Raw genomic sequence first — 27,324 nt, forward strand, 5'->3', positions numbered from 1 at the left:
AATCTACATACAATGTTCTTCCAGACGAAGTTCTTGACATTCAGTTGTGTAATTTTTGCTAAGGGTTCAGCTTCCACCCATTTTGTGAAGTAATCTATTCCTACCACCAAAAACTTCATTTGCCAAGTTCCAGTTGGAAAGAGCCCCAAAATATCCAGTCCTTATTGCGCGAAAGGCCAAGGGGCCATCATTGGCATAAGATACTCTGCTGGCTGTAGAGGAATGTTACTGAAGCGCTGACATTGATCACATACCTTAACATATGCCTTAGCATCAGCTTGGATGGTTGGCCAATAGAATCCGTTATGGATGACTTTATGGACGAGTGATCTAGCTCCTGAATGGTTACCACATGCTCCTGAATGAACCTCCCTCAACATGTAGTTTGCCTCGTCCGGAGCCAAACACTTTAGGAGAGGCTAGGAAAAACCTCTTTTGTATAGCACTTCGTCCATAAGTATGTACCTGGCTAATTTGACCCTGAGCTTCCTAGCTTCGTCCTTCTCTTCTGGAAGCATTCCGTCCTTCAAGTATGACACTATTGGGGTCATCCAATTTTCATCACCCTTTATCTGCAGCATCTCTGGAAGTTCTATACTCGGCATGTATTGTACTGCATCCAACTCGTCCATTGCTTCATTCGTAGAGGCTTCCTTTGCCAGAGTATTTGCTTCCACATTCTCTTCCCTTGGGATTTGAATGAAATCAACTTCTTTGAATTTTTTCACAAGGCGTATTACCTTCTTTAAATATTTCTTCATTTTGACTTCCTTGGCTTTACATATCCCATTTACTTGGCCTATGACCAATTGAGAGTCTCCCAAGACAAGTATTGAGTCTGCTTCTACAGACTTAGCCAACTCCAACCCCTTTAAAAGGGCTTCATACTCCACTTCATTATTAGCGGTTTGGTATTGCAAACGAGTCTTGTACTTTAATTTGTCTCATTCTGGTGATTGCAAAACAACTCCTATACCTCCAGCATGCAATGTAGACGATCCATCTACATGGACGACCCATTTTTTATTATACTCTCTTTCACCAAAATCCTCATAACTCGGAGTGAACTCTACAATGAAATCTACTAGGGCTTGGGCCTTTATTGCATTTCTCGGTTGGTACCGAATGTCGAATTCACTAAGTTCCACCACCCATTGAATCAGCCGTCCTGCAACTTCCAGCTTGTTCATTACCTTCTTGAACGGATGGTTCGTCATGACATTGATGATATGAACTTGGAAGTAATGTCTTAACTTTCTAGAAACTATTATTAGTGCAAAAGCCAACTTCTCTATCAGTGGGTACCTTCCTTCTGCTCCTCTGAGTGCTCGACTAGTGTAGTACACGGGTTTTTGTACTTTTCCTTCCTCCCTGATTAGAGCTGAACTTACGGCATATGGAGACACCGCTAAGTACAGATACAGTTCCTCTCCTTGCACGGAGGAACTTAATAATAGAGCTGTAGTGAGATAGTCCTTCAGGTCTTGGAAGGCCTTTTGACATTCATCCATCCATTTGAATGCCTTCGTGAGGACTTTGAAGAAAGGTAAACATTTGTCTGTAGCTTTCGAAACAAACTTGTTCAAAGCAGCAACTCGCCCAGTGAGGGATTGGACTTCCTTGATATTCTTCAGTGGTTTCATGTCCAATATGGCTTGGATCTTGTCTGGATTCGCTTCGATTCCTCTTTGCGAAACCATGAACCCTAGAAACTTTCCCGATGATACTCCGAATGCACATTTACTTGGGTTCAATTTCATCTTATATCGCTTAAGTGTTTCAAAGTTTTCCTGTAGATCGTCCAAATGGCTTCCCTCGTCTATGCTCTTCATGAGCATGTCATCGACATAGACCTCTACATTCCGCCTTATCTGTGGACGGAACATGTGATTAACCAACCTTTGATAAGTTGCCCTTGCGTTTTTTAAACCAAAGGGCATCACCTTATAGCAAAACAAACCTTGGCTGGTAATGAAGGAGGTCTTTTCCTAATCAACTTCGTCCATCTTTATCTGATTATATCCTGAGAAGGCGTCTATGAAGCTCAACAACTGATGGCCAGCCATAAAGTCCACCAATTAATCATTGCGTGGCAAAGGATAACTATCCTTGGGGCAAGCCTTGTTCAAATCAGTGAAATCTATGCACATTCTCCACTTGCCATTTTCTTTCTTCACCATTACCACATTGGCTAACCAATCTGGGTAATAGACTTCCTTAATAAACTGTGCCGTGGTCAGTTTCTGAACCTCTTCCTTGATTGCCTTATCCCGCTCAGGAGCGAACACCCTCTTCTTTTGACGAATAGGCTTAGAAAAGGGGTACACATTCAATTGATGAGTGATTACACTTGGATCGATTCCCGGCATGTCGTCATGACTCCATGCAAAAATATCGATACTCTTTCTCAAGAACTGGATGAGGTCTTTTCTTGCCTTCTCCTTCATACCTGTTCCAATTTTGGTGAATTTTTTGGGATCATCTTCTTGCAAAAGAACATTTTCCAGTACTTCCGTGGGCTCTGCAACAATCCTTCTTTTCTCAATACTCATTGTTTGCACCTACTCGTCCAAAGCCATCATGGCTAAATAGCATTCTCTAGCTGCCAACTGATCTCCTTGTGCTTGCCCTATCCCGTACTCCGTAGGGAATTTGACTGATAGATGGTAGGTAGATGTTATCGCCTTCCAACTGTTCAGAGTTGGTCTTCCAATAATGACATTGAATGAGGACGAACAATCCACCACGAGGAAATTGACTTCCCTAATTATCTGCTGCGGGTATGACCCTACCACTACTGGTAATGTAATGGTGCCTACGGGCTGCACCTTCATTTCTCCGAACCCTATCAATGGTGAGCACACTGGACGAAGTTGATCCCGCCCAAGCCTCATCTGTTGGAAGGCAGGGTAGTACAATATATCTACTGAGCTTCCATTGTCAACTAACATTCTCCTGGTTGTATAATCTGCAATAAGCAGAGTAATGACAATTGCATCATCATGCGGGTGATGGATCATCTCAGCATCTTCGTCAGTGAATGAAATGGCCAGCTGGTCCATTGATCTCGTCCTTGGTGATCGTCCAGAGAGTTGGACGTTTTGCACCACTTTGAGATACATCTTCTTCGACTTGGAAGATTGCCCCGTCGAGTTTCCTCCTATGATAATCCTTATTTCTCCTAGTAGGGGCCGGGACGATTCCTCCATTTTTCCTTTCAACTTCTCATCTTTATGATCCCTTCCAACGAAATGCCTCAGCTTTCCTTGTCTAATAAGATTCTCAATTTGTTGCTTCAGGTCATAACATTCATCCGTGTCATGCCCATGGTCCCTATGGAAGCGACAATATTTACTCTTATTGCGCTTATTGGGATCTCCTTTCATCTTCTCTGGCCATTTTAGAGAAAGGTCATCTTTGATTTGCATGAGCACCTGATCAAGTGGAGCGTTTAGGGGCGTGTAGTTTTGGCTTCTTCCCAAGGGACCCGTCTTCCTATTATCTCGTTCCTTCTTATCTTCCGCCCGTCCCTTCTTTGGACGAGGGCCTTGTTCTGAGTGGCGTGCTGGGTGCGCTTCCATCCTTTCAGCTCTTTTGCTCTTCTTGGCTATGATCGCATCTTCTGCATTCATGAAGTTCTGAGCCGAATGGACAAGCTCAGTCATGGTTTGAGGCTCTTTCTCATATAGCTTGTGGATAAATAGATCAGAATTAATCCCATTATGGAAGGCCAATAGAAGCTTGTCGTCTACCTTGTCCACACTAAGGGCTTCTCTATTGAAGCGAGTGATGAATGACCACAGGCTCTCATTCTCCCCTTGCTCTATGGTCAACAGGTTGGATGAGGAACGATTGTGTCTCTGTCCCCCAATGAAATTGTTAACAAACAACTTGCTCAACTCTTCAAAAGAACCTACAGAACTTGGGGATATTTTGCTAAACCAGACTCGTGCCGGACCTTTAAGGGTGGTAGGGAAGGCTCTACACATGATTTCATCAGGGACCCCTTGAAGGTGCATCGTTGTCTTAAAAGTAGCAATGTGATCAAATGGGTCACGCGTTCTATCATACGAATCCAGAGAAGGCAGCTTGAACTTTGATGGTAGAGGATGACCGTTGATGGAAGCCGTAAAGGGAGAGTCAGTTCTGTGGACCAAATCTTCTATAGGATTCGTCCTCCTCATGTTCTCTTTCATTTCCTCTGTGACTTTCTTCATTTGGTCCATCTCTTCTTTCAAGTGTGGTACCGTCCGTGAAGTGGTGCTTCTTAACTGACTTCCAATTTCAGTATTTTCTCTATCACCATGACCCTGTGTTTGTCCTCCTCCTTCACGTTCCTCACGTGTCTGTCTTCTCTGATTGATCTCCATTCTTAACTCTTGGTTTTGGCAAGTCAACTCCACCATTGCAGCTGCCATAGACTGCACATGTTGGACAGACAAAGTCTGCATGACCGGTGCAAATTGGTGATCGCGTTGGGGATCGCTTGAAGCGCCTCTGCTTCCCTGATGACCTAGGCTAGTAGCCTTCGATCTGGTCTTGACCATCCTAACCTTTTGTCGTGGAAAAGAAAACTGCAAAACAATCTTTCTCCCCACAGATGGCGCCAACTGATATCGCTTCGAATCAGTAAGGTGGATGCTCTAGTTTCGGTGGGCTACTGAATGGTAGAAGGCCTACAAAAGCAAACACGTTGTCAAAAAGGGGACCGGAGAAGACCGGCTAAACCCACTCCGATGGCAAAGTTAGTCTCTCACAGGAATGGAATTCCAACTTTTTGGGAGACAAGTCTCAGAATGTTCTTACCTTCATATGGTTCAGACCGGTCCTTTATATAGAGACCCTGGGGACAGTTATTTTTCCAATAACCTCCCCAAGATTTGTGAAAGCCAATGAGTCCGGAGATAACTTCCTCAACGGCTACTAAAGTTGTAACCGCTAACAGAAGTTAACTCATTTGAGGGATTCATGGCGATAGCTACGGGTTTGGTAACCACTACAAAGATTCAAAAGTTTCCTAAGTGTTGTACATTCGTCCGTCTAGTGTATGATGATTTGGTCGTCCCTAGACATCTGATAATCGTCCATGGACGACCTTCATGGACGGGTTTATCGTCTATGGGAGACTTCATTGTTCAAGAGCAATATTATCGTCCATGAACATCTTTTCTTCTTCTGGAGTGATTCTTGATCTTGCTTGCTCTATTGGCTCTGGACGATCCCTTTGGACGAACTGGAGTTGGGACTAATTTTCCACTTCCCCATCAAAAGTAATCCAAAATGCTTGGAGCTAATAGTTTTTGTATTGTGGTAGTAGTAGATTTTTCAAATTTGATTAAGAGGATAAGTTACAATTTGTATTTGACTTCTCAAAGTATTCCAAAAATGCTAGGCGCTTGTTTTGGTAAAGTGTTGATTTTTTGTACGTGTAATTTATTTATTTATTTATTTATTTTTTGGTTGATAAAAATGTGTAATTGAAGATTTAATATTCAGGCTTTTTGATAAATTTATTTAAGTGTAATTTTGGAAACTTATATCTTTTTATAAGGGATACAAGCATAGTAAATAAAACACGGTTCATGTTTGATACAGTAACATGTTTAATTCAGCATCTTTCAAAAAAGTACATTTTGAAAAAATGGCATAAAAATACGGAAACGGAGAAAGAATACTACATGTGTAATACGGGTATATTGCATTTATTTTTTAAAAATTCATAACAAAAATACGAAAACATGTACCTATAGTTTTTAAAGATATATACAATCATTTTTGTATCATGACGTTTAAGCTTTAACTCTTGCCAAGTGTGATTGAAGCCTTAAAACATCCTCATAAAATTAATTTTTTTAAGAGTGATGCTAGGGAGTATATTACAAATTTTTACTATATAGATCTAACAAATTTATGTGTCACCTATCATGAAAGATACTTCAAAGTTTCAAACACTCGTATATCTTTTTTTTTTTTTTTTTTCCTTAAAAAAAAAAAAAAAAAACACACTTCTATTGTAAAGTGACATTAATCACATTCAATATCACATTAACTTATACATTTTTTATAATAAAATTTATAATAATTTTTTCTTTTCTTAAGGACTAACAATGATTATTTTGGCAAGCTTTTATTTTTATTTTCGAGTTTGCCATTTTAATAAAAAAGATTATTAAACATTTTTTGCCAAATGCCTTGTAATTGAATTGACACCTCTCCATGCACAAAGTGTTTGGGGGTCTAGGGGGAAAATGTGCAGGGTTAGCGGCATGTTGTAATTATTTCTAAAAAAAAAAAAAAAAAAGATTATTAAACATTCTTTTTTTTAGAATCACTTTAATATAGTAAAAGTTTGGTTTGAATACATAATAATAATAATAATAACCACAACAGAACTTTCATTCAACAAAACTTTCATTCGATAAGTAGCAAAACCTATTATTGATTTGCATAAGGTAAGATTGTAATCGATCAAGGAGAAAAGGCTTTGAAGAGTTTTTTAATATTTTATATATAGTTGTTTGACTTTTGATGCCAAAAGTTATTAGTTTTCATTAGATAAGTTTTACCTTTTAACAAGCTTTATCTTTTTTTTTTGGTGGCCGAGAAACAAGCCCTATCTTTTATCAAGCCGATATTTACATCTTCCGTTATAAAGGCTTAACGTACTTTCAGTCTCAAAATAACGCATAGAGTTCCGTAACATTGCAAATATGACGGGAGACGCAAGGTTTTATTTTTATTTTTTATTATTAATTTTTTTTTTTACAGACGTACACGATCTATATGCACATATTACGCATATATATATATATATATATATATATATATATATATATATATATATATATATATATATTTTGAGAAAGCACGTTACGCATATTAACTAACTAGAGAGACAAAACATTAAATGACATTATATACTATATAATAAAAATTGAGTTTAGAAGCCGTAATTGTACCAAGTGACTACTCTCACTAATTAGTAAATTAAGTTTATATTATTTGTTAAGATATATTTCCTCCAATTATAGGATAATATTTAAAAATTGTTTAATTTAGGTACAACTTTATCATTTAAATTTCAACAAATTTAAATTCTATTCAAAATAAAAATTTATTATAAAAATTTTTAAACTTTAATAAATAAATAACTCTAAATATGTGGGCAAATAGCAGCCAAGACCAAGGCAACACCCCACAGGCATGCTGCCAAGGCCAGAGCATGCAGTACCCAAGGCCAAGGCCTCGCCCACATGCCCACATTGTGCTGCCACTGCCTCTCAGGCAGCGTGCAAGCTAGGGCCTTGGCTGCGTGCCCCTAGGGGCATGCCAGCATGCCCCCAAGGGCATGCTAACGTGCCCACGCAAGCATGCCATGGCCTTGGCCTTGCCTACCTGCCTGGCCATAGGGGTTGTCATGGCCTTGGCAGCATGCACGTGAGCATGCCTTGGCCTTAGTGGCCTGCCAATAGGGGCTGCCCTGGCCTTGGCAACATGCCCATGGGGGCTGCCTTTTTTTTCTAAAAAAAAAATTCACGTTTTGATTTCTACTTCAACTAAAAGTCTATTTTCAATATTTTAAGAACAATGAATTAATAAATTAATTTTATATTATTTGTTATTATATAATTCCTCAAATTAAGGGATAAAATTTAGCAATTTTTTAATTTAGATAAAAAAAATATATCATTTAAACTACAATAAATTTAAATTCTATTCAAACTAAAAGTCTATTATCAAATATTCTAAACTTAAATCCCATACAAAAACCCATGGTTTCTTTCTAATATATATATATACACAACTTTTTGACTTCTACTCTAAGTAAAAATCTATTATCAACATCTTAAGAACAACTAATTAGTAAATTAATTTCTATTATTTGTTATGATATATTTCCTCAAATTAAGGGATAATATTTAACAAATGTTTAAATAAAACTAAATGTATATCATCAAATTTTTTTAAACTTAAAATACCACATAACTCACGAATCGTATCATATCATATCATATATTATATAATAAAAGTTGAGCGTAGAATTCGTGATTGTGCCAAGGGCTACTCTCACTAATTAGTAAATTAATTTTATATTATTTATTAAAATATATTTCTTTAAATTAAGGGATAATATTTAACATCTTTTTAATTTAAGTAAAACTTTATCATTTGAATTTCAACAAATTTAAATTCCATCCAAACTAAAAGCCTATTATAAAAAATTATAAACTTTAATCCCAAACAACAACCCACGTTTTCTTTCTAAAATAAAAACCCATCTTTTGACTTCTACTTCAGCTAAAACTCTATTATCAATATTTTAAGAACAACTAATTAATAAATTAATTTTTATATTATTTGTTATAATATAATTCCTCAAAATATTTAGCAATTGTTTTATTTAGATAAAACTTATCATTAAACTTCAACATATTTAAATTCTATTCAAACTAAAAGTCTATTATAAAAAATTCTAAACTTAAATCCTAGACAACAACCTACATTTTCTTTCTCCAACTAAAAGTCTATTGTCAACATTTTAATAATAATTAATTATTAAATTAATTTATATTATTTGTTATGAGAGTCTATCATCAAAAAATTTCTAAACTTAAATACCATACAACACACATTTTTGTTTTTTGTTTTTTTCTTTGTTTTTTCTCACATTTCATCTTATTAAATTAGTATTTTAGTAGGATATTAAGCTACAAGACTCTTGACTAAGGGATAAGATTTAACAATAATTTAATTTAGATAACACTTTATCATCTAAGTTTTAGAAATTTAAATTCTACTCCAACTAATAGTCTATTACCAAAATTTTCAAAAATTATACATATTAAGCCATGACTTTTCGACATAATCACTGTTAACAAATAAAGTCATCGATATAATTAAATCCCACATTTTACACCCCATGTTGTTGTATTTTTTCACTTTTTTTCCCCCAAAGGTGCAACTTACACTTATGTTTTAATCTAATAAATTCATCTTATTTTCTTTACTTTTGAATTTGCGTAAAGGATATTATGCCAAAGGAAGTTTACTATAAAGAAGCAAAACAATGGACACCCATTTAAGTTCTTGGTTCTCTTATGTAAGTTTTTAATTTTTTTTATATTCTCAAATTTTGAACTCTTTTGTGTATGTTTTGATTTTGGGCTTTGATTATTATATTTAATTTGTGAGTGTTTTTTTTTTTTTTTTAATAAATTAGACTATCACTAGGAAAAAAAAATATGTATTGAGAAACTATATTGTTTATTACTATTTGTGTTGGCTATGACATAAATTAATCATAACCCAAACAAGAATGATCAAATTCATTCCATATTTCATATTAAGAAATTAACACAAAGCACAAAGAGAATTTTAAAATATAAAAATAGATAAGCACCGATAAAGTTCAAACTCTAAACAATCAAAACTTAAAGTAAAATTTCTTTTATTAAAATTACTTACTTATTTTAGAATTTATTATTACTATTTATTTAATTATTTTAAAAAAAAATTTAACTTAGATATGAATCTTTATCAAGCCGTGCATTGCACAAGAATAATACTAGTTCAATTAAAAAAATTAGGTTTTTAAAACAAAAATATCCACACAAAAAAGTATAATCATGCATTAACTTAGTATAGAAAAATGTATTAATATTTATTACCATAATGGGTGGAGATCCCTCCAAGATATGAAAGTTTGAAAATAATAATAAATGAGTGACAAATTTTAAAGGGCAAGTTTCAAAACAAAGACCTGAATATACTTGAGAGAGAGAGAGAGAGAGAGAGAGAGAGAGAGAAGAGAACGGATTGATACTCGATGGCCCAACCCGACCCAATACCCGAATATTCGGGTTGGATCGGTTTCATTTCCGATTTTTATTGGGTCAAAGTTCGGGTGGCTGTAAACTCGACCCAATCTCAACACTACTTTTCGTCAAAAGATGCAAAGATTGACACATTTGTGGGCGATGGATCACACTTTGAGTGCCTATCTTTGGCATCCAATGTAGAGAGTTGCACTTACATTGAATCTAATGGTAAGAAAGAGAGAAAAAAAAATTGGCAATGTTATCGTAGATAATACCTAACCATTTCGTGAATTGTTGAAACAAGAAAAGGAAAACAACCAGAGACAAAATTCTGTAGAAATATCCTACCAGCACATATGGCAAGTACAGCCAAAAAAACCCAAACCCGAGTACATCTTAGATTCTTAATAACATAAAAGATATTGATCCAACATTTTTCTACTCTACTAAAGGTGTAATACTTAGGTACTCCTCTCTCTCAACAAAAAAAAAAAAAAAAGGTACTTCTAAAACACGAAGAATGATATTCTCTCATTCTACATTCATGGTGGGGTCTACTCATTTAATTTATGGTGGGCCCACATGAATGTGAGATGAGAGAGTGTCATTTTTCCATGCTCCGAAAGTGCATAATAATTTTCTCTACCAAAGACCCAAATTCCATCAAAACACGCCTAACACTCCAAAAGTCCTTAGTCTCTCTCACAAAAACATACACATACTGACATACATAGAGACACAGGCCTCATCCATGGCTTTAATCACATCTCCACCATCCAATCCCAAAGCCCACCAATTTTCTCCTCCCCACTGCGCAACCCGCCGGCCAGGACAGGCCGAATTAGTCCCAGATATAACTAGTGCAGCACTGGTAGATGCAGCAGAGTCAAAACCAGAGCCAGAGGCAGCAAAGTTTAAGAGAATTTTGTTATCGGACGTTGTCGTGAAGAGTCAAAAGAGAGTCTTTTTTGGGAGGAAATGGAACGCTTATGATTTGGCCACTGCTTCTGTTATTTTGGCAATGCATTGCCTTTGTCTTTTCGCACCGTTTCAATTCAATTGGAGGGCACTTTTGGTGGCTGTGGCACTGTATGTCGTGACTGGTCTTTTTGGTATTACTTTATCATTTCATAGGAATCTCTCACACCGGAGTTTCAAGGTTCCTAAATGGCTTGAGTATTTCTTTGCCTATTGTGGTACTCAGGCACTTCAGGTTTGTAGAATTTCATTGTTTTGATTATTGATGGTCTTATAAAATGTTTATGTTTTAACACTTTTAACAACTTAAAAACTACTTTGTTATTTTCCATTGGAGTTGCAGGGGAGCCCAATTACCTGGGTGAGCACACATAGGCACCACCACCAGTTTGTTGATTCTGAGAGAGACCCACATAGCCCCACTGCTGGATTTTGGTTTAGTCACATTGGTTGGCTCTTTGATACCACTTCTATTAATGAGAGGGTATGATTTTTTTTTTTTTTTTTAAGCAAAGAAACGGTATGAATTAGTACTATATTTCTCACTCAAACTCCACACAAACAAGGGCAAGTTATAGTGTATTTGGGTGTAGTAGATTACTATTGTTTCTGGTATGTTTTGCAGTGTGGAGGACCAAACAATGTTGGGGATTTAAAGAAGCAGCCCTTCTATAGGTTTCTTGAGAAGACTTACGTTATTCATCCTATTGCACTTGGTGTCCTGCTATATGGCTTGGGAGGATTCCCTTTCCTTGTGTGGGGAATGGTAAGCAAGATTGTTTGTTTATTTATTCTCATAAAATTATATTCTACTGAATTCCTTGGGACTAGATGGATGTTAAAAATCTCCACACACACAGACACACACACACACACACACAAAAACCCTCAACGAGGTTCACAGGGTCTTTTACCGATTCGGTAAAGAGAAACTTTTGGGTCAATTGTAAGAATAAGCATGTTGTTACACTGTGAAGTACAGTCCTATACTATTACCATGTAATCTAAAAGAGTAATTTTAAGATTACAAATTATTCTACTACTTTTTTTGCCACAAGGCCCTAATTATAAGTGATTAACCATCACTTACACATAGACTCATTATTTTTTATTTTATTTTACCAATTATATTGTCATGTTACATTTGTGATAAGAAGTTGTGAAATTATTATTTTTTTATTTTAATTTTTTGTGATTGTAAGCTTTTTCAGTCTAAAAGATGACTCATGACTACTTGTTATGGCGGGGACTTATTCAGTGAAATTTCCTGTTTCATTGATGTAAGCCACAAATTCAATGAAACAGGAAGTACTAAAAGGTGGGCCTCCATTTAGCCAAAAATAAAAGATGGGCCTCCACTCTAAAATTAACAGAGTTTAGACAGTGCAAGTAGTGGGCTGACCTCTAACATTGCAAGTAGTTCTCAGCTTTAGACCGTTTTGGTGCGCTCAATGGAAGTGGACAGTAGATATTAGATAGTGATGTCACTGATGTGTTTGTCCCACAAGAGCAAATGGGCATTTGGGTTTCAATAAAGACAAATTCTATTAGTACTAACGTACTAGTTGAGTTCCCGTTAAATCAGTTCAATCCATTCTCATCCTCTAAACCGTTAATATTCAGTTTTTTGATAATTTGATAAGGTATTCTTTGAAATTCTTTTTATGCTTCTTTTGTTTATATATATATATATATATATATATATTTTGGAGCAAGAATGTGAAATTTATCTTTTCTAAAGTTAAGTTGGAGATTTAGCCTCAAAATTTGTAAGTCATTTAGTTTTTTTCAACTAATTTGAAGTATTGGACATGACAGACACATGTTCAATAATGACCACGTGTCAATTTTCTGTCCTGTTTAATTCTCTAATGCACCAAATACAAGTCTTTTCCAATTTGTAATAGAAGCTTAATTATTGCTGCTGTGTCATTGCAGGGTGTGAGGGTTGTATGGGTTTACCACATCACTTGGCTTATAAATTCGGCTTGCCATTTATGGGGAAAGCAACCATGGAAAACTGGTGATTTGTCTAGGAACAACGGGTATTACAACTTTTGAAGTCCAAGATATACAGTATATAATATTTCAAACAAATTAAAATTTGGCAACTTATTTATGGTTTTGGAAATTGTGATTATTTAGGTGGGTGGCATTACTTTCATTTGGAGAGGGGTGGCATAATAACCACCATGCTTTTGAGTACTCAGCTAGACATGGCCTAGAATGGTGGGAGCTCGACATGACTTGGTATGTAGTAAAACTTCTACAAGCAATTAGATTGGCAACTGATGTGAAGGTACCAACTGAGGTTCAGAAGAAAAGGATGGCCATTTAAAAGTGGGCTTTATACATGTGCTTGGTTAGGCAATTGAATTTGGCCATTTCGTGATTTTCTAAGTGTCAAATATCATATGGTACGATAAATATATTGTGGATGCTAAAGTTATTAAATAATGTATACAAATCATATCTATTTCTTTTTTCTTTTTTTGGCTAAATAAGAGGGTCTTTGATGTGGGCTCATCTACCCCATACCATGTGACAATAATAGATAATACCACGTGTATCACACGAGTCTTGCTGGAGCTATCACTTAAATCGGTCCTCTCTGCATACTGGGATAAGTACTCCTACCATTAAACCACAATCCCGTGTGGTTATCTTTCTTGTTTCTCTTTTTTGTTAAAATTAGTCTCTAGATAGAATTGGATGAATTTAATGAATATGACTGAATAATTACAAGAGAATGGTGCTATGCTAATTATATACAAAACGGAGCAGGAAGAGGAAAATAACCAAATTCCTGACAAACTCCACTAATCTAATTACTTTGACCAATAGATATACAACATGTGTATGATTAATAACGAACTACTGAAAGTCACGTGACATCTCGTGCACTACTTAAGTGAAGCAACACCGTTTTCTTTTTATCTCAAGAATTGCTTGCAATACACAATGGTTACTGATGATGCCGTAAAATCACCAGTGAGCTACACGATCCACACTCGCTCAAACTAACAACCTGCAAGAAGAAAGAAGTGATCTTGTAGAGGGTACCGGTGTGGTGTCGGCCAAATACCCTCTGACAATCAAGTTAGAATTGTTCTCAACTCTAGAGTGCTAGAGAAGGTAAATTATGCGTACCTTGATTTGTGAGGGTATTGGGACTTTTATAGTAGTAGAAGGTTGGCCTCTCTTCCTTGACCTTGAAATCTTTTCCTTATAGGACTCTACTTGAGCAATCCCAAACGTGATGGGCAAACATTTCCTTGTAAAGTAGGTTTTTCATTAAGCGCGTATCTTCTAGAACTATCCTTGCACTAGCATTCTGATTTCCTTTAGGATTCTCTCGGATTTCAAACGTGTGACACAAGTATTTTATGTCATGCCAGGCCCTGGGCTCTCCCTTACATCCGGCCCATGGGCTTGGATCCGTCAGGCCCAATGTAGCGAAGGTTCGTCGTGCTATTTTTTACCCCATCAGTTGCCCCCTTCACCCTATAGTCTGTCATGATTAAGGCGGTCGGACCAGTAGGGTGACGGTTCAATTTTAATTGAGTTGACGGTCCAAGAATATTTATGTTGACGGTCCAAGACTCTTGAAGTTGACGGTTGAGGTTTCTTGAAGTTGATGACTCTTCAAGGGGACATGAACTGTGAACGTATGTTGACAGGCTGTCAAGCATTTATGAGGCATGCTACGTGTCACTTTTTGATTGGATTTTGTACCGGATCGAAGCGTCACTTCGTCTTCTGTGCATCTCTCATATATATAACACACCTCTCCCCCTCATTTCTACAATTTTCAGCCAAAATATATTGTCAGAGCACCGTCGTCAACCTTGTCAGAGCACTCCGTCGAACATCCGTACCCGTCAACTATACGATCGTCGACTTTCCGTTACTCAGAGCGGTGAGTATTTATTATTATTATTTTTTCAAGTCTTGCATTCTGTGCTTACATTTTGCTAGACCTACACACCCGTCAGTCACTATTAGATCCGTCAGTCTTAGGTTTTGTTGTCAATTGTAGGCAATGTCTAGTGCGTCGAGTAATCAGTCAGTAGTTCGTGACGAGGCGGAATACGAGGAAGTATACCCGTCCAGTCATAAAGACCCAGAGAGTCCCGGCGAAGAGAGGAGTCTGTCCGCCTCTTCCTCGTCTTCAACAAATGAGGATATGGAGATGGTTGAAGTAGAAGAAACGTCTGATGACGGCGAGGATCAGTCGTTGGGACCCGTCATCGGTGCTGATGGACTTAGGGAGTTTATCATGCTACCAAAGTGGACGATACATAAATTCACATTCGTCATCAGGGAGAAACATTTCAGCACCTTTAGGGCTAACATTCAAATTCTGGACTACATTCCAATTTGTTTACCCTACATATCAAAGAAATGCTATTACGACGGGGTAGAAGGTGTCGGTAGACATGGCAAAATGGGTCAGAATTTTCTGACCCGATCCGAAAAATACCCGACCCGAACTCGATTTTTTTGACCCGAAGCAAAACAGGTTGACCCGTGACCCGACCCGTGTTTTTTGCGGGTCAACCCGACCCGACCCGAACCTGAACCATTTTTTTAAAACTTTTTTTTTTTGGTAAAAAAAAATAGTGAAATTAAGACAATATTGGTTTAATTGTTTATTGTAAGCTTTAAGGAAACAATTGATACATTTACATAACTGCATGCAAATTAATTGAAAAATAAATGGTTGAGCATTCTGTAATGAGTAAAGAGTTTTAGATATCAAATAGCAAAGTATATGTTAAGATAATATGGTTACCGTAAAGTTAAAAACAGATTTAAAATTGTAAATATGTGTGAGACACATTCACAAGTGTGAAAATAGTAAAGCCAAAGTATCAAATTAGTATAAATTATGAATGCTTAGATCTATTTTTTAACAATTTATGTTCAAAATAAATTATGATATTTCCTAGAGTGTGTGCTGCGTAATAATGATATGATTTTCATAAAAGAGACTAGGTATAAATAAGTAAGCAATCAAACTTTAATGTATATCTCAAATTGAAATAGAGTGTCAACCACAATTGATAATAGATTATAAAATTAATTTTTAAATTGTAACTTTCTTATATGTTTTTATTCTTTATCAAATGAGTTATCCAATAAGTCATTTGTAATTTTTTTTTTTTTGGAATGTTGATATTGTGTAAAAATAAAACTTGTATATTTGTTTTACTTATCTTTGTGTTGTTTTGTTTTAGATAACAATTTTAGGATTTGTATAATTTTAAAATTATTGAATAAGTATTAATAAGTTTAATTGAGTTTATTCTTAATATAAGTAGTGAATTCAAAATAATGCATTTTACATCAAGTAATATGTTGCATAACTATCCAAATGGCAAATACATATTGTTTTCTTTATAAATAAAAAATAAAAAAAATAAAAAGTAAAAAATTTCATGTAAAAAATACGGGTCAACCCCACCCAACCCGGCCCGACGCGCAACCCGATTGACCCGAACCCGTTTTCAACCCGCTTAAAATGACCCGTTTTTGACCCGTGACCCGATTGACCTGACCCGAACCTGACTCGACCCGCCCGTTTTGCCATGTCTAGGTGTCGGAGTGTATGAGCAAATGCTGAAGGCGAGACTTAGGTTTCCGCTAAGTACACTACATAGAGAGCTTTTAAAATATCTGGGTTTGTCCGTCAACCAGATATCCCCAAACGCCTGGAGGGTCTTCATAGCCATGGAGATTCTGATAACGCGCCAACCTTTGCTCTGCTGCCGCTCTGACTTCGTCCACTAGGTCGAGCTAGAGGCGCATGGCCTCTTTGTTTTTATCTTCGTCGTAGCTTTCCATCCTGTAGCTCGTGAGCCCTACTTCTGCGAGAATGACAGCTTCGGTTCCATATGCAAGTCGAAATGGTGTTTCTCCGGTGGGTGTTCTTGCCCTGGTTCGGTATGCCCATAGGACGCTAGGTAGTTCGTCCGACCAGATACCCTTTGCCCCCTCGAGCCAGGTCTTGATTATTTTGAACAAGGACTGATTCGTGACTTCGACTTGCCCGTTTGCCTGTGGGTGTGCTAGTGATGAGTAGTGATTCTTGATCTCTAATTCCGAGCAGAAGTCTCTGAACGCGCTATTGTCGAATTGCTTACCGTTGTCAGAGACCAGTACTCTGGGTATCCCGTACCTGCATATGATATTCCTTCAGACAAAACTTCGGATGTTCTTCTCCGTGATGGTGGCTAAGGCTTCCGCCTCTACCCACTTAGCGAAGTAGTTTATGCCAACTACTAGGAATTTTAGCTGTCAGATCGCCATCGAGAATGAGCCCATGATATCAAGTCCCCATTGTGCAAACGGCCAGGGTGCCGTCATAGGTGTCAGTTCCCATAAAATCACCAGTGAGCTACACGATCCATGCTCGCTCAAACTAATAACCTGCAAGAAGAAAGAAGTGATCTCGCAGAGGGCACCAGTGTGGTGTTGGCCAAATATCCTCCGACAGTCAAGTTAGAATTGTTCTCAACTCTAGAGTGCTAGAGAGGGTAAATTATGCGTACCTTGATTTGTAAGGGTATTGGGGCTTTTATAGTAGTTGAAGGTTGGCCTCTCTTTCTTGAACTTGAAGTCTTTTCCTTATAGGACTCTACTTGAGCAATCCCAAACGTGATGGGCAAACATTTCCTTGTAGAGTAAGTTTTTCATTAAGCACGTATCTTCTAGAACTATCCTTGCACTAGCATTCTGATTTCTTTTAGGATTCTCTCGGATTTCAAACGTGTGACACAAGTATTTTATGTCATGCCAGGCCCTGGGCTCTCCCTTACATCCTGCCCATGGGCTCGAAACCGTCAGGCCCAATGTAGCGAAGGTTCGTCGTGCTATTTTTTACCCCATCAGTTACATTTTATTTAATGGGATGTCCTGATTATCAAGCACTGTCGTTTGATGCTTTTCTGAATCCTTCTCTTTCGTAACACTCCCTCTTAAAAATTACAGCAGCTACTGAATCTTGCTTCAACATGTCTAAAGCAGAATTAGGAATACAAATGTCAATAAGCCACAGTTTGCACAACAATTTATTGAACTTGATGACTGCTAGCAATGTGGAAGGTCTTAGTTACACCTTCTTGTATTTTAGCTCTGACCAAATGGCAAACCGTTTCGATATGTTTCTTTCTTTCATGGAAACTGGGTTGGCTAATATATGGATTTCTGCTTGGAATGTTTGATGTGCAAATCTTTAAGTAACTGAAGTAGCCAAGTGATTTCATATGTGTGGTGGTTGTCATAGAACAACATCTTGCTTCGCAGATGATATTAAAACTGTGGTTTGTTTCTTGGCTTTCCAGGATATGAGAGAATCACTCGAGAATATGTAATATCTCTTACTTTGTGAAATTGAATACATTTCTTGATAAACAATAAATATTTTTCTAGATGGACAAGGAATACCCTTCCTTAGTGAATAAGGAATAGACTTTACTTCTACACCAAGAAACTCCAAATCAATTTAAATTAGAAATTTGAGACAATTTCCAACAAATCTTTAGCTTGACTCAAATTTCACAAAGCCATCTTCCAAACCCCAAGTCATCTTATAATTTCACCTTAATCCAAGAGACAAAAATCATTTCAACAAAAAGATCGTCCTTGATTAGAGCTAGAATTAAGGACACAGTAATAGGTCCTTGATTTTAGCTCAATCAGGGAAGAATACTAGGAAACTAATATATACTAATATAATTATTATACTAACAGGTAAATTAAAAAAAAAAAAAAAAAACGATGACGTAGGTATTAAAGAATAAACATATAGTATGTTTATATATATATATAAAAGCATGAATTTCTTAAAGACTCAAAACATAAATTATAATGATGCCCTCACGCTTCCAAAACAACCCCTATACACCCTTAAAAAGTATATCCTTTGAGCACGGACATCCAAACAGATAGATGAGAATGTCATTTTTATAAGGTGCGAGGACAACAGTAACTATAGTTTCCCAATGCCATTCGCAGAATATGATATTTCTAGAGTTGAACCTAAACCTTGAAACCCATATCCACATTAGGCATTTTACCCATACTATATATATATATGAACCAGTCTAAGAGTCTGTGTAAATAATGTGACTATCTCGAGCAATGAGTCCTCTTTCTCTTTTATAGTTTTATTATATATATAACAACCATCCCCTATCAACTTCATAGCAGTACCATTGGTTTGAAAATTGAACACTAGAATAACATGCGACATTTACCAACTTTAGGGGTCTAAAGGAAGAAGGAAACTCTACCCCAACATTTGGAATTTCGAAGCCAAAAGTGTAAAAATTATAATAAGAAGGATGGGACAAAAAGAATAGTTTGTTGTGCATGAATAATGGCTATAGCAAGTAAGCACGGGAGCACAAAAAAGCATGAGCATGATTATGAAAGCCTAAGTTAAAGAGAAGCTTTTCTATTTTTACATAGGAATTTTCAAAGAGAAGCTGTTTTTTTCACATAGATATGGTCGCCTTCAAAAGTTCTTTCCAAAAACAAAGCAATGCTTCTCAGTTCCTCCCCCAACATTCTATTCTGCTTACGTCAATGCGAAGCATGCTTTCGTACTTTTCTCTCCCTTTATTTCTAATAATTTAATTGAGGAATCTGTCTAAGGTTTAGGATTATTCCTAGTATCGTTGCTATTTGCAATTATTATTTGCTGAAGATTGTACCATATATGAAGTAGTTGTGGATTTGAAGTTGGACTCTTTTGGGGTTGTTGGTGAGGATGGTAAAGAGCCGATAAGGCTCATATTGATTCTGCTTTGTAGTGGAACCAGATTCGATTGAAGATTGATTAGAAGTGTGTCAATTTAGGTTCATACCCTATCATAACTTTTCTTTGTTGGGGATCTTTTGTCACAACACTTCCAATTTTGAATTTTAATTATTAAGTTTTTAATTTTTTTTTTAATTTTTTTATTTATAAGATAGAAATTCTATTCTAACATAACTTGTGTATATGTGTGTGAATCTCATTCCTAGAAACTTGTGGAGTGACTATCGCACCAAGAATGTGCAGTGATATTATTAACTATTTTTTAAATACGTAACATAGTACTTACTCATTTAACATAAATATTAAATCTCATAATAAATTAATGGAGAAACTTGTTATAATGTGAGAGGAGAAAGTAACATATTGTTATACTTTGTACACACTAAATAAATACTTTGGATATCGAGATGAATTTAAACAAGCAATAGGGGTCAGTGTGCTAAAAGTATAAAAACATGGCTTAAAAAATACTTCAATCAATACAATATAATCTGACAAAACACAAGCACAGTCTCATATTAGAAAGTATATTATAGAGCTTGCTTACGTCAGTTCTAAGCATGCTTTTCAAGTGAGTAAGTCGAGGTAATTATAATCAAATTAAAATGCTTCACAAGTGAACTGTGAAACTAAACTACGGCAAAACCCATCATTTAGAGTAGGTCTCCTGCATACTCTGTATGGTTAAAGCAGTATAAAAGAATACCATATCTAGACTCATATGCAGCAATAAATAATATGCTCTCCATTACCAGCACAACCCTGTTATAAATTTCATGGCTTGATTGAGAACTTATTTTGTTTAATTCCATCGAGGTTTCCTTTTGATGAATGCATTTATATTCTATTCACAAAACAAATAAAACAACCAAAAATTCTGAGTTGGGGAAAAAAAAGGAGAAAAGAAAAAGGTCGTAGTTATAGCTAGAATTTCAAGACTTGTCAAGGAATGATTCTGAATACCCAAGGGGCTACATCTCCTTCTCATATAAAGGAGAAACCCATATACGAGATTCATAGGTAGAAGTAGAACAAAATGTTTAATATATTGAAAATACTGAATAATTTATTTTTATTGGAGATTTCCAATAGGAATCGATTTTATTAAAATAAAAAATATAGAAAAAGGAAAAAAAAAAAAAAAAAAAACGTAGTAATAACCATCAAGTAAGTATGAATGGATGGATGGCCAATGGCCTTATAGCTGAATTGGTATCTGCTCATACAAAAAATGTTTGGGGTTTAGGTGGGGAAAGATTTGAGCAACATATTATAATTAGCTAAAAAAAAACATGATATGATTGTAAAAAATATTAATTCGGACTAGCTAGCTCTTTTAATTATGTTACACAAGCTATGTATGAGTTTCCTTATAGAAACATACCGTTTAATTTTTTTTTCTTTTTTACATTTTGGTCCCCACTTTCTCCCTTTTCTCATGTATTTAGTGGTATTCTTATTCTCTTATTCCCATTCAAAAGATGGTGAAATTATTCAATACATTTTAATTCCCATATATATATATATATATATATATATAAATATATATATCACATAATTTGATAGTTACAACACATAAGTGGAATTTGGACTCTGGATATCTTAAAGACATCAGAAAGTGTCAATTAACTGAGCTATAAAACTTTTAGCAATATAAAAGTTGATTTTATGATATAAGGTTCCCATATACAAGACCGATATTTATATACTTCACCAATCACAGTTTACTATGTATTCTTTTTACTTCCTTATAAAATAACAAAAGTTTAAAATGGAAATAACTCAAACACATGGCATATGCATAATTGGTAGAACATAAAGTGAAACACAAAAAGTATTACAAATGATTTGTATTCGTAATACACCAAGGATATGCCATATTTGCATGAAATATGTACAATAATCAAATTATCTCAATTGTGACCATTTAATTTATACAAGGCTATTTATTTGACACATGAAGCTAATCTAGGTTGTAACCAATGAGTAGAGGTAGCAAAATTTGACATTATCCGTGAACCCAACATAATTAACCCGTTTATAAACAGGTTATGAGTTCAGGTTAAATTAGTTTAAGTCATATTCAAGTCGACACAGCTGACTTGTTTAATAAATGGGTCGTGTTTAGGTTCAAACATGCGAACCCGTTTGACTTATTTGACCCATTTAGCTTATAAATGTTTGGGAAAAATAGCCTGACATCCCCTAAAGTTTGAGGTAGTAGCCATGAGACCCCATGAACTTTTAATTTAACCAATTTAGTACTTGAACTACACACATGTGCCAAATCACTACATCTGTTAGTATACTATTAAAACTAACGTGTGAACACGTGAGAGACATGTTCAACAAAAACTACCAAATCCCAACCCTAGGTGAACTAATTGAGAGAAGAGAAAATTAGAGTTCAGTTTTGAGAGAGGACAGGGGAGATCGAACTAGATCTGCCATTCATGGCTTGTCAGAGCCGGAGTTTATTTTATTTTTTACAACAAGGTGTACATATTTATAATACTACGGAAAATTTTATAGTCTAAATCTTTTAAAGTCCTAGATTTTTTTTATTTTTTTTGAGAATGTAAAGTCCCAGATTTGTATGGCTTGCTGAATCAATCAAATAATAATAATAATAATAAACAATACAAGAAGCTCCAAGACACTGCAATGGTTTAAAGTCTAGGATTTTCACTTCAACACAAAAGACAATAGAGATGGTGTCGATGTTGTCTGACAACATAAAATTGCACAAGAAAATGTGTTTTTTTTACATCCTAGACATTTCTCACAACAACAAATTTAAAAGAACCTTAGACATAAACAAAACCTGAATTCACGAACAGCAATTTCATGTTGTTGAACAGTAAAATACAAATGGCACGTTTGGAAACACTGCTAGTGCAATCGGAGGCCAAACACAAACTCTAGCTTCGACGAGGCCACAAACGGTGGATCTGGTTTGATCTCCTCTATCTTTCTCTCTCAAAACTAAGCCCTAAGTTTCTCTCTCCTCAATCGGTTCACCTGCGGTTGGGATTTGGTAATTTTTGTTAAATGTATCTTTCACATGAGTTCAAACATTAGTTTTAACAGTATACTAACATATGTAGTGATTTGGCACATGCATGAAGTTTAGGTACTAAATTGGCTAAATTAAAAGTTCATGGGGTGTCATAGCAACTACACCAAAGTTTAGGAGGGTGTCAGAGCATTTTTCCTTAAAGGTATTAGCTTTTGTTATTATTGTTTAATTTATGGTTGTAATTATATGTATATACTAAATTTATGATTGTAATTGTATTTTAATTTTAGATATATGAGAATTGATAACATATTGTTCAAGTCAAATATGACCTATTAATCAAACAGGTTATAAATGGGTCATTTGTATTGATCTTTACATGACTTTTTAATTAAACAAGTTAAACGTGTCGTGTTGGGTCAACTTCTTTAATAAACAAATTGTGTTAGGGTTGAGGATTCTTGATATGTTTACCAAACAGGTTGGATTCAAGTCAACTCATATAGCTAACCAAATACTCATAACTTGATAAGACACGAACCCAAAATGTGAACACGAATTGCCACCCCCTACCCATAAGATAATATGACAAGAGTGATATTAGAGATATTATAAATTTTATTACATAGATTTTTTAAACTGATGTATTACCAATCACCAAAAAATAATTAAAACATTCCTTTGTTAGGTGGTTGAAGTTCATCAATCATACTTGTTGTCACATCAGCCTATATGTTTTATGTAGTAAAATTTGTAATACTTTTAACATTTTTTATATGACAATCCCTTGGCATGCTAGTAAAAAAATAAGAAGATACTTGTATTCTTTGAAAGAGTGATGCAGTACATATCATAATTCAAATTGCTTTTGGCATCAAAGAAACAATATTAATTTTCATACGGCCTTTTAAAATATTTGTGTAAATAAATATTTTTTAAAAATAATAAGTAATTCAAATATCTATATATTTTTTAAAATAAGATAAGAGAATCACTCATCTAAAATCCCAATTAACCTTCAAGGTTACTGAATTTCCATAAATTAAAATATGAACGGTTAAAACACCACTAGTATTTTTTTTAAGTAATCAATTTAATCATTTAATTTTTTTTTTACATGGATTGAAACTACCTGCCATATTGTGGGGGTCGGTTTAAGCTTTAGACCAATGACCAAGCTATGAAATCATCTCAGTCAACTTGGTCACCAATCTACAAATCATTTCCTCTAGTTTATCAAGCATAACAGTCATCCTTAAAAGTAGTATTCCCTAACTTCCTTCACATCAATATTTATTGTGTCCCACAACGGGCTATCACATTTAATTTCACAAAGAAACGTCTCATCCACTTGTAGATTAGAAATTGTTGTCCTCACACACATCCTCTCAATAAAATTGAGGGGACAACTAATTGGCATGTATTGAGGGAAAGATTTTCTTGCCAAAACCGATCCCTCATAAACCTATAGAGAATCCATTGTGCAGAGTAAGGTATGCAACTATTGGCTGTTACCATGTCATTTTACCTCTTCTTCCACCAGTTTGTTGATTTAACAATTGAAGCCTCCTTGGCCAATCTCCAAATTAGTCAAGGTTGAATTGAGGTTTCAATTTTTTAGCAATGTATTTGCCAAAGTGCATGTATTTTCACCAATGTTTGATTTTTTCGAAGTACTTTGTGCAATTTTGTCCAACTCTAAAATTTTAACTACCTACATGTATACTTTAAAAAAAAAAAAAAATGCTTCTAATATATTTCTTCCTTAATGCCAATGATCATTAGGCGGATGCCTCTAACTATATGGGTTCATTCAATTTCGACCTTCCCCTTTCCAACTTCGGTTAGCTAAAAATATATAATAATAAAAAATCTCAATGGAGATTTAAAAAAAAAAGAAGAAGATTTAAATATACATAATTGCCTGCCTAATTGATAAGGTTAATTACTTCGAGGGTTTCCAACCTAATGAATTTATTCATGATTTTTTTTTCTTAGAATCATTTATTCATGAATTTAAGAGGGAATTGTAAATTTGTAATTATGTAAACAAATGAGTGGTCCAATAATAATTAAGTGGAAAAAAAAAAAAAAATGAGTGGTCCAATAATATAGAATCGCCTATGATTTTGTGCCTCATCCCCTGCTGTCCTGTCCATGGGTCGTATATAGTATATACCCCATCACTCACTCCCTTTTGAAAAGTCTCATCATCATCATCATATATTCATTCATTCTTTACAAACATCCCTTAGTTCCTGACCCAGACAAAGTGACAAAACTTCAAGCAGTAAACCACTACCCATTTTGCCACGTGTCCAGCCCACTCTGACGAACTTGTCACTGCCACCTCCACCATCTGTCACCCAGAACCTTGTTTACCGGGCGCTCTGTTCCTCCCCATCCTTCAATGCAGCCACACTAAACTGAAACCCAAGCGTTTCTCCAAAAAAAACAAAAAAAAAACAAAAACTGAAACCCAAGGTGTGAGACAAAAACACAACATTTCTTTTAGAATAAAATTTAAATTCTAAATTTTTTAAATTTTAAGAGTATAATTTATCATTATTTATTATTTATTATTAACAAATATCACATTATCTCAATTATGAAAAAATTTGTTAGGGTATGTTTGGTAACTATTTTCTCCCCTTACTTTTTGTTTTCAAAAATAATTTTCAATTTTTGAGACTAAAAAACTTATTTAGTAACTTAAAATGGACAGAAAACAAAAACTGTACTCAAAACTTAATTTGTGAAAGAAACCAAAAACATGCAAAAGACTATTTTCAGTTTTTAATTTTCAAAAGTCAATAAAAACATGCATTTAATTCAATGAATTTTTCTCATTTAATAAGTTAGCGTTAGAGTTCAAATCTTAATAAGAACATATTTTAGTAATTTCTATTTTTTTTTCAAAAAATATCTTTTTAATTTCAGCTAACCACACATGTTTTTTATTTATAAAATACAAAAAATTTGTTTTTTTTTCTTTATATTCCCAAAAACAAGTTTTTGAAAATAAAAAATAAAAACCGTTATCAAACATAACCTTAAATTTTCAATCTATGAGCTTTTTTTTTACCTCCTCATATTTAATTAGTGTAATTTAATAACATATCAACAAATGTATAAATAATGTTCAAGATAATAAGTGTGTTACTCATAATTTTTTTTTTTCTATTCTTTCGAAAATGAAAGAGAGAGAAAGTCAGATAAAAAGTGAAGGGAGAAAAGGTGGAAATAGAGTATGTGGTTTGGAAGCATGTACAACAACAGTAAAAGTTAAAAAAGGTTATGTTTAATTTTTTTTTTTTTCCCTCAAATTTCTTGACAGTATAGTACAATTGTTTAGAATTGAATGTGAGGTAACGATTGGCGAGGTGACTGACAATCACCGGTTGCAGAGAGTTGTCGGGTGGGGGGTGAGTGGTACAACGCCGCACCACTCTGGCAGAAAAAGACAGCACGCGGGTGACTGGAAACGGGGACAGCAGGTCACCTCCCTCCCCTCTCTACAGTTCCAGAGTCTGTGGTTTTGTAGGCTGGTCCGGTAGATACCCCACATTCACCTCGATAACTTCCACACTGCACGCCCTCTTTCTCACTCTTTAACCCTAATCCCAGTCTCACTGCTCGTGTGACCTCACTCTCCATTGCTTGGACAATTTTCCTTTTCGTTTAAATAAATTTATTAAAAATAATTTTGAAAATAAGGTAAGTACATAAATTATAAATAAAACCTTAGTAAATTAATGGTTTTTAAGTTTAAAAATATGACAACATTTTGAAACATCCCAAAATAGAATAAAAGACAAACAAATTGGAACGGAGTGAATGATGACCCTTTTGGGTGTATTTGAATTAGGGTTTATGAAGTTTATATATATTTAGGTTCTGGTTAATGTATGCTCTAAGGGTACACATTAAACCATCAATTTTCGGAAATATTTTTTGGAAAATTGAAAAAGCTGTCAATACTTTTTCAATTCCCAATAAATTTTTTTCCAAAAATGGTTAGTTATTGTATGCCCTTAGGGCATACATTAGCAAAATCCATATAATTTTTGTTGTACTTGCAATATAAATTTACATTGTATTCATACAAAATGTGATAATATGAAGTTTATAAATGTTTATATTTATAAAAAGTTGTAAATAGATACCATTTCTATAAAATAATGTTATATATATATTTGTAAAAAGTTGTAAATATTTACCAATTTTATAAATGTGTACAACATTTATTATTTTTTTGTGTTTCTACAATATAAATTTGCATTATACCGTACAATGTAAAAGAAAAATTTTCCTATGGTTTAATTTCAAACACAAGCAACTATAAGCCTTGTAGCACAAGTACTCAATTGGTGTTCTTAATGAAAATATTCATAATTCAAATCTCACACTTCTGTCATAATTACAAAATTATCAACAATAACAAAAAATTCCAAACATGTGCAAAGTTGGATGATTTTTCTATTCAATGTAATTTATTGTGAGGTATATAGAATTCAAATAAATCTCTTGTATGGTACATTTGCATGTTGAGGTTATATTCTCTTGGACATTTTTAGAACTAATTAAATGGACCATATCTTTTAACATGCAAAATTCCAGAATGTGTTTTGTGGAAGTGACAGTAGATTTTATCATTATTGTTTACACATGCAAAGTATCAC

General features: G+C 34.8%; 2 protein-coding genes across 2 annotated transcripts; one reads left to right on the plus strand and one right to left on the minus strand.

Moving 5' to 3' along the window:
- Positions 1-2,561: 2,561 nt before the first annotated feature.
- On the minus strand, positions 2,562-4,418 carry LOC115990308. The gene is made up of 2 exons (XM_031114151.1): positions 4,248-4,418; positions 2,562-3,860 (listed from the first exon to the last, which is right to left on the minus strand). The coding sequence occupies exons 1-2, from the start codon at positions 4,416-4,418 to the stop codon at positions 2,562-2,564; spliced, it is 1,470 nt and encodes a 489-aa protein (XP_030970011.1).
- A 6,058-nt stretch (positions 4,419-10,476) lies between these two features.
- LOC115988909 (palmitoyl-monogalactosyldiacylglycerol delta-7 desaturase, chloroplastic-like) lies at positions 10,477-13,284 on the plus strand. The gene is made up of 5 exons (XM_031112549.1): positions 10,477-11,031; positions 11,140-11,280; positions 11,422-11,562; positions 12,735-12,841; positions 12,942-13,284. Exons 1-5 carry the CDS (start codon positions 10,570-10,572, stop codon positions 13,132-13,134), a joined length of 1,044 nt encoding a protein of 347 aa, XP_030968409.1. The 5' UTR covers positions 10,477-10,569; the 3' UTR covers positions 13,135-13,284.
- The last annotated feature ends 14,040 nt before the right edge of the window (positions 13,285-27,324 follow it).

The sequence above is a fragment of the Quercus lobata genome, chromosome 5 (genome assembly GCF_001633185.2).
Source record: "Quercus lobata isolate SW786 chromosome 5, ValleyOak3.0 Primary Assembly, whole genome shotgun sequence".
NCBI classification, from domain to species: Eukaryota; Viridiplantae; Streptophyta; class Magnoliopsida; order Fagales; family Fagaceae; genus Quercus; species Quercus lobata.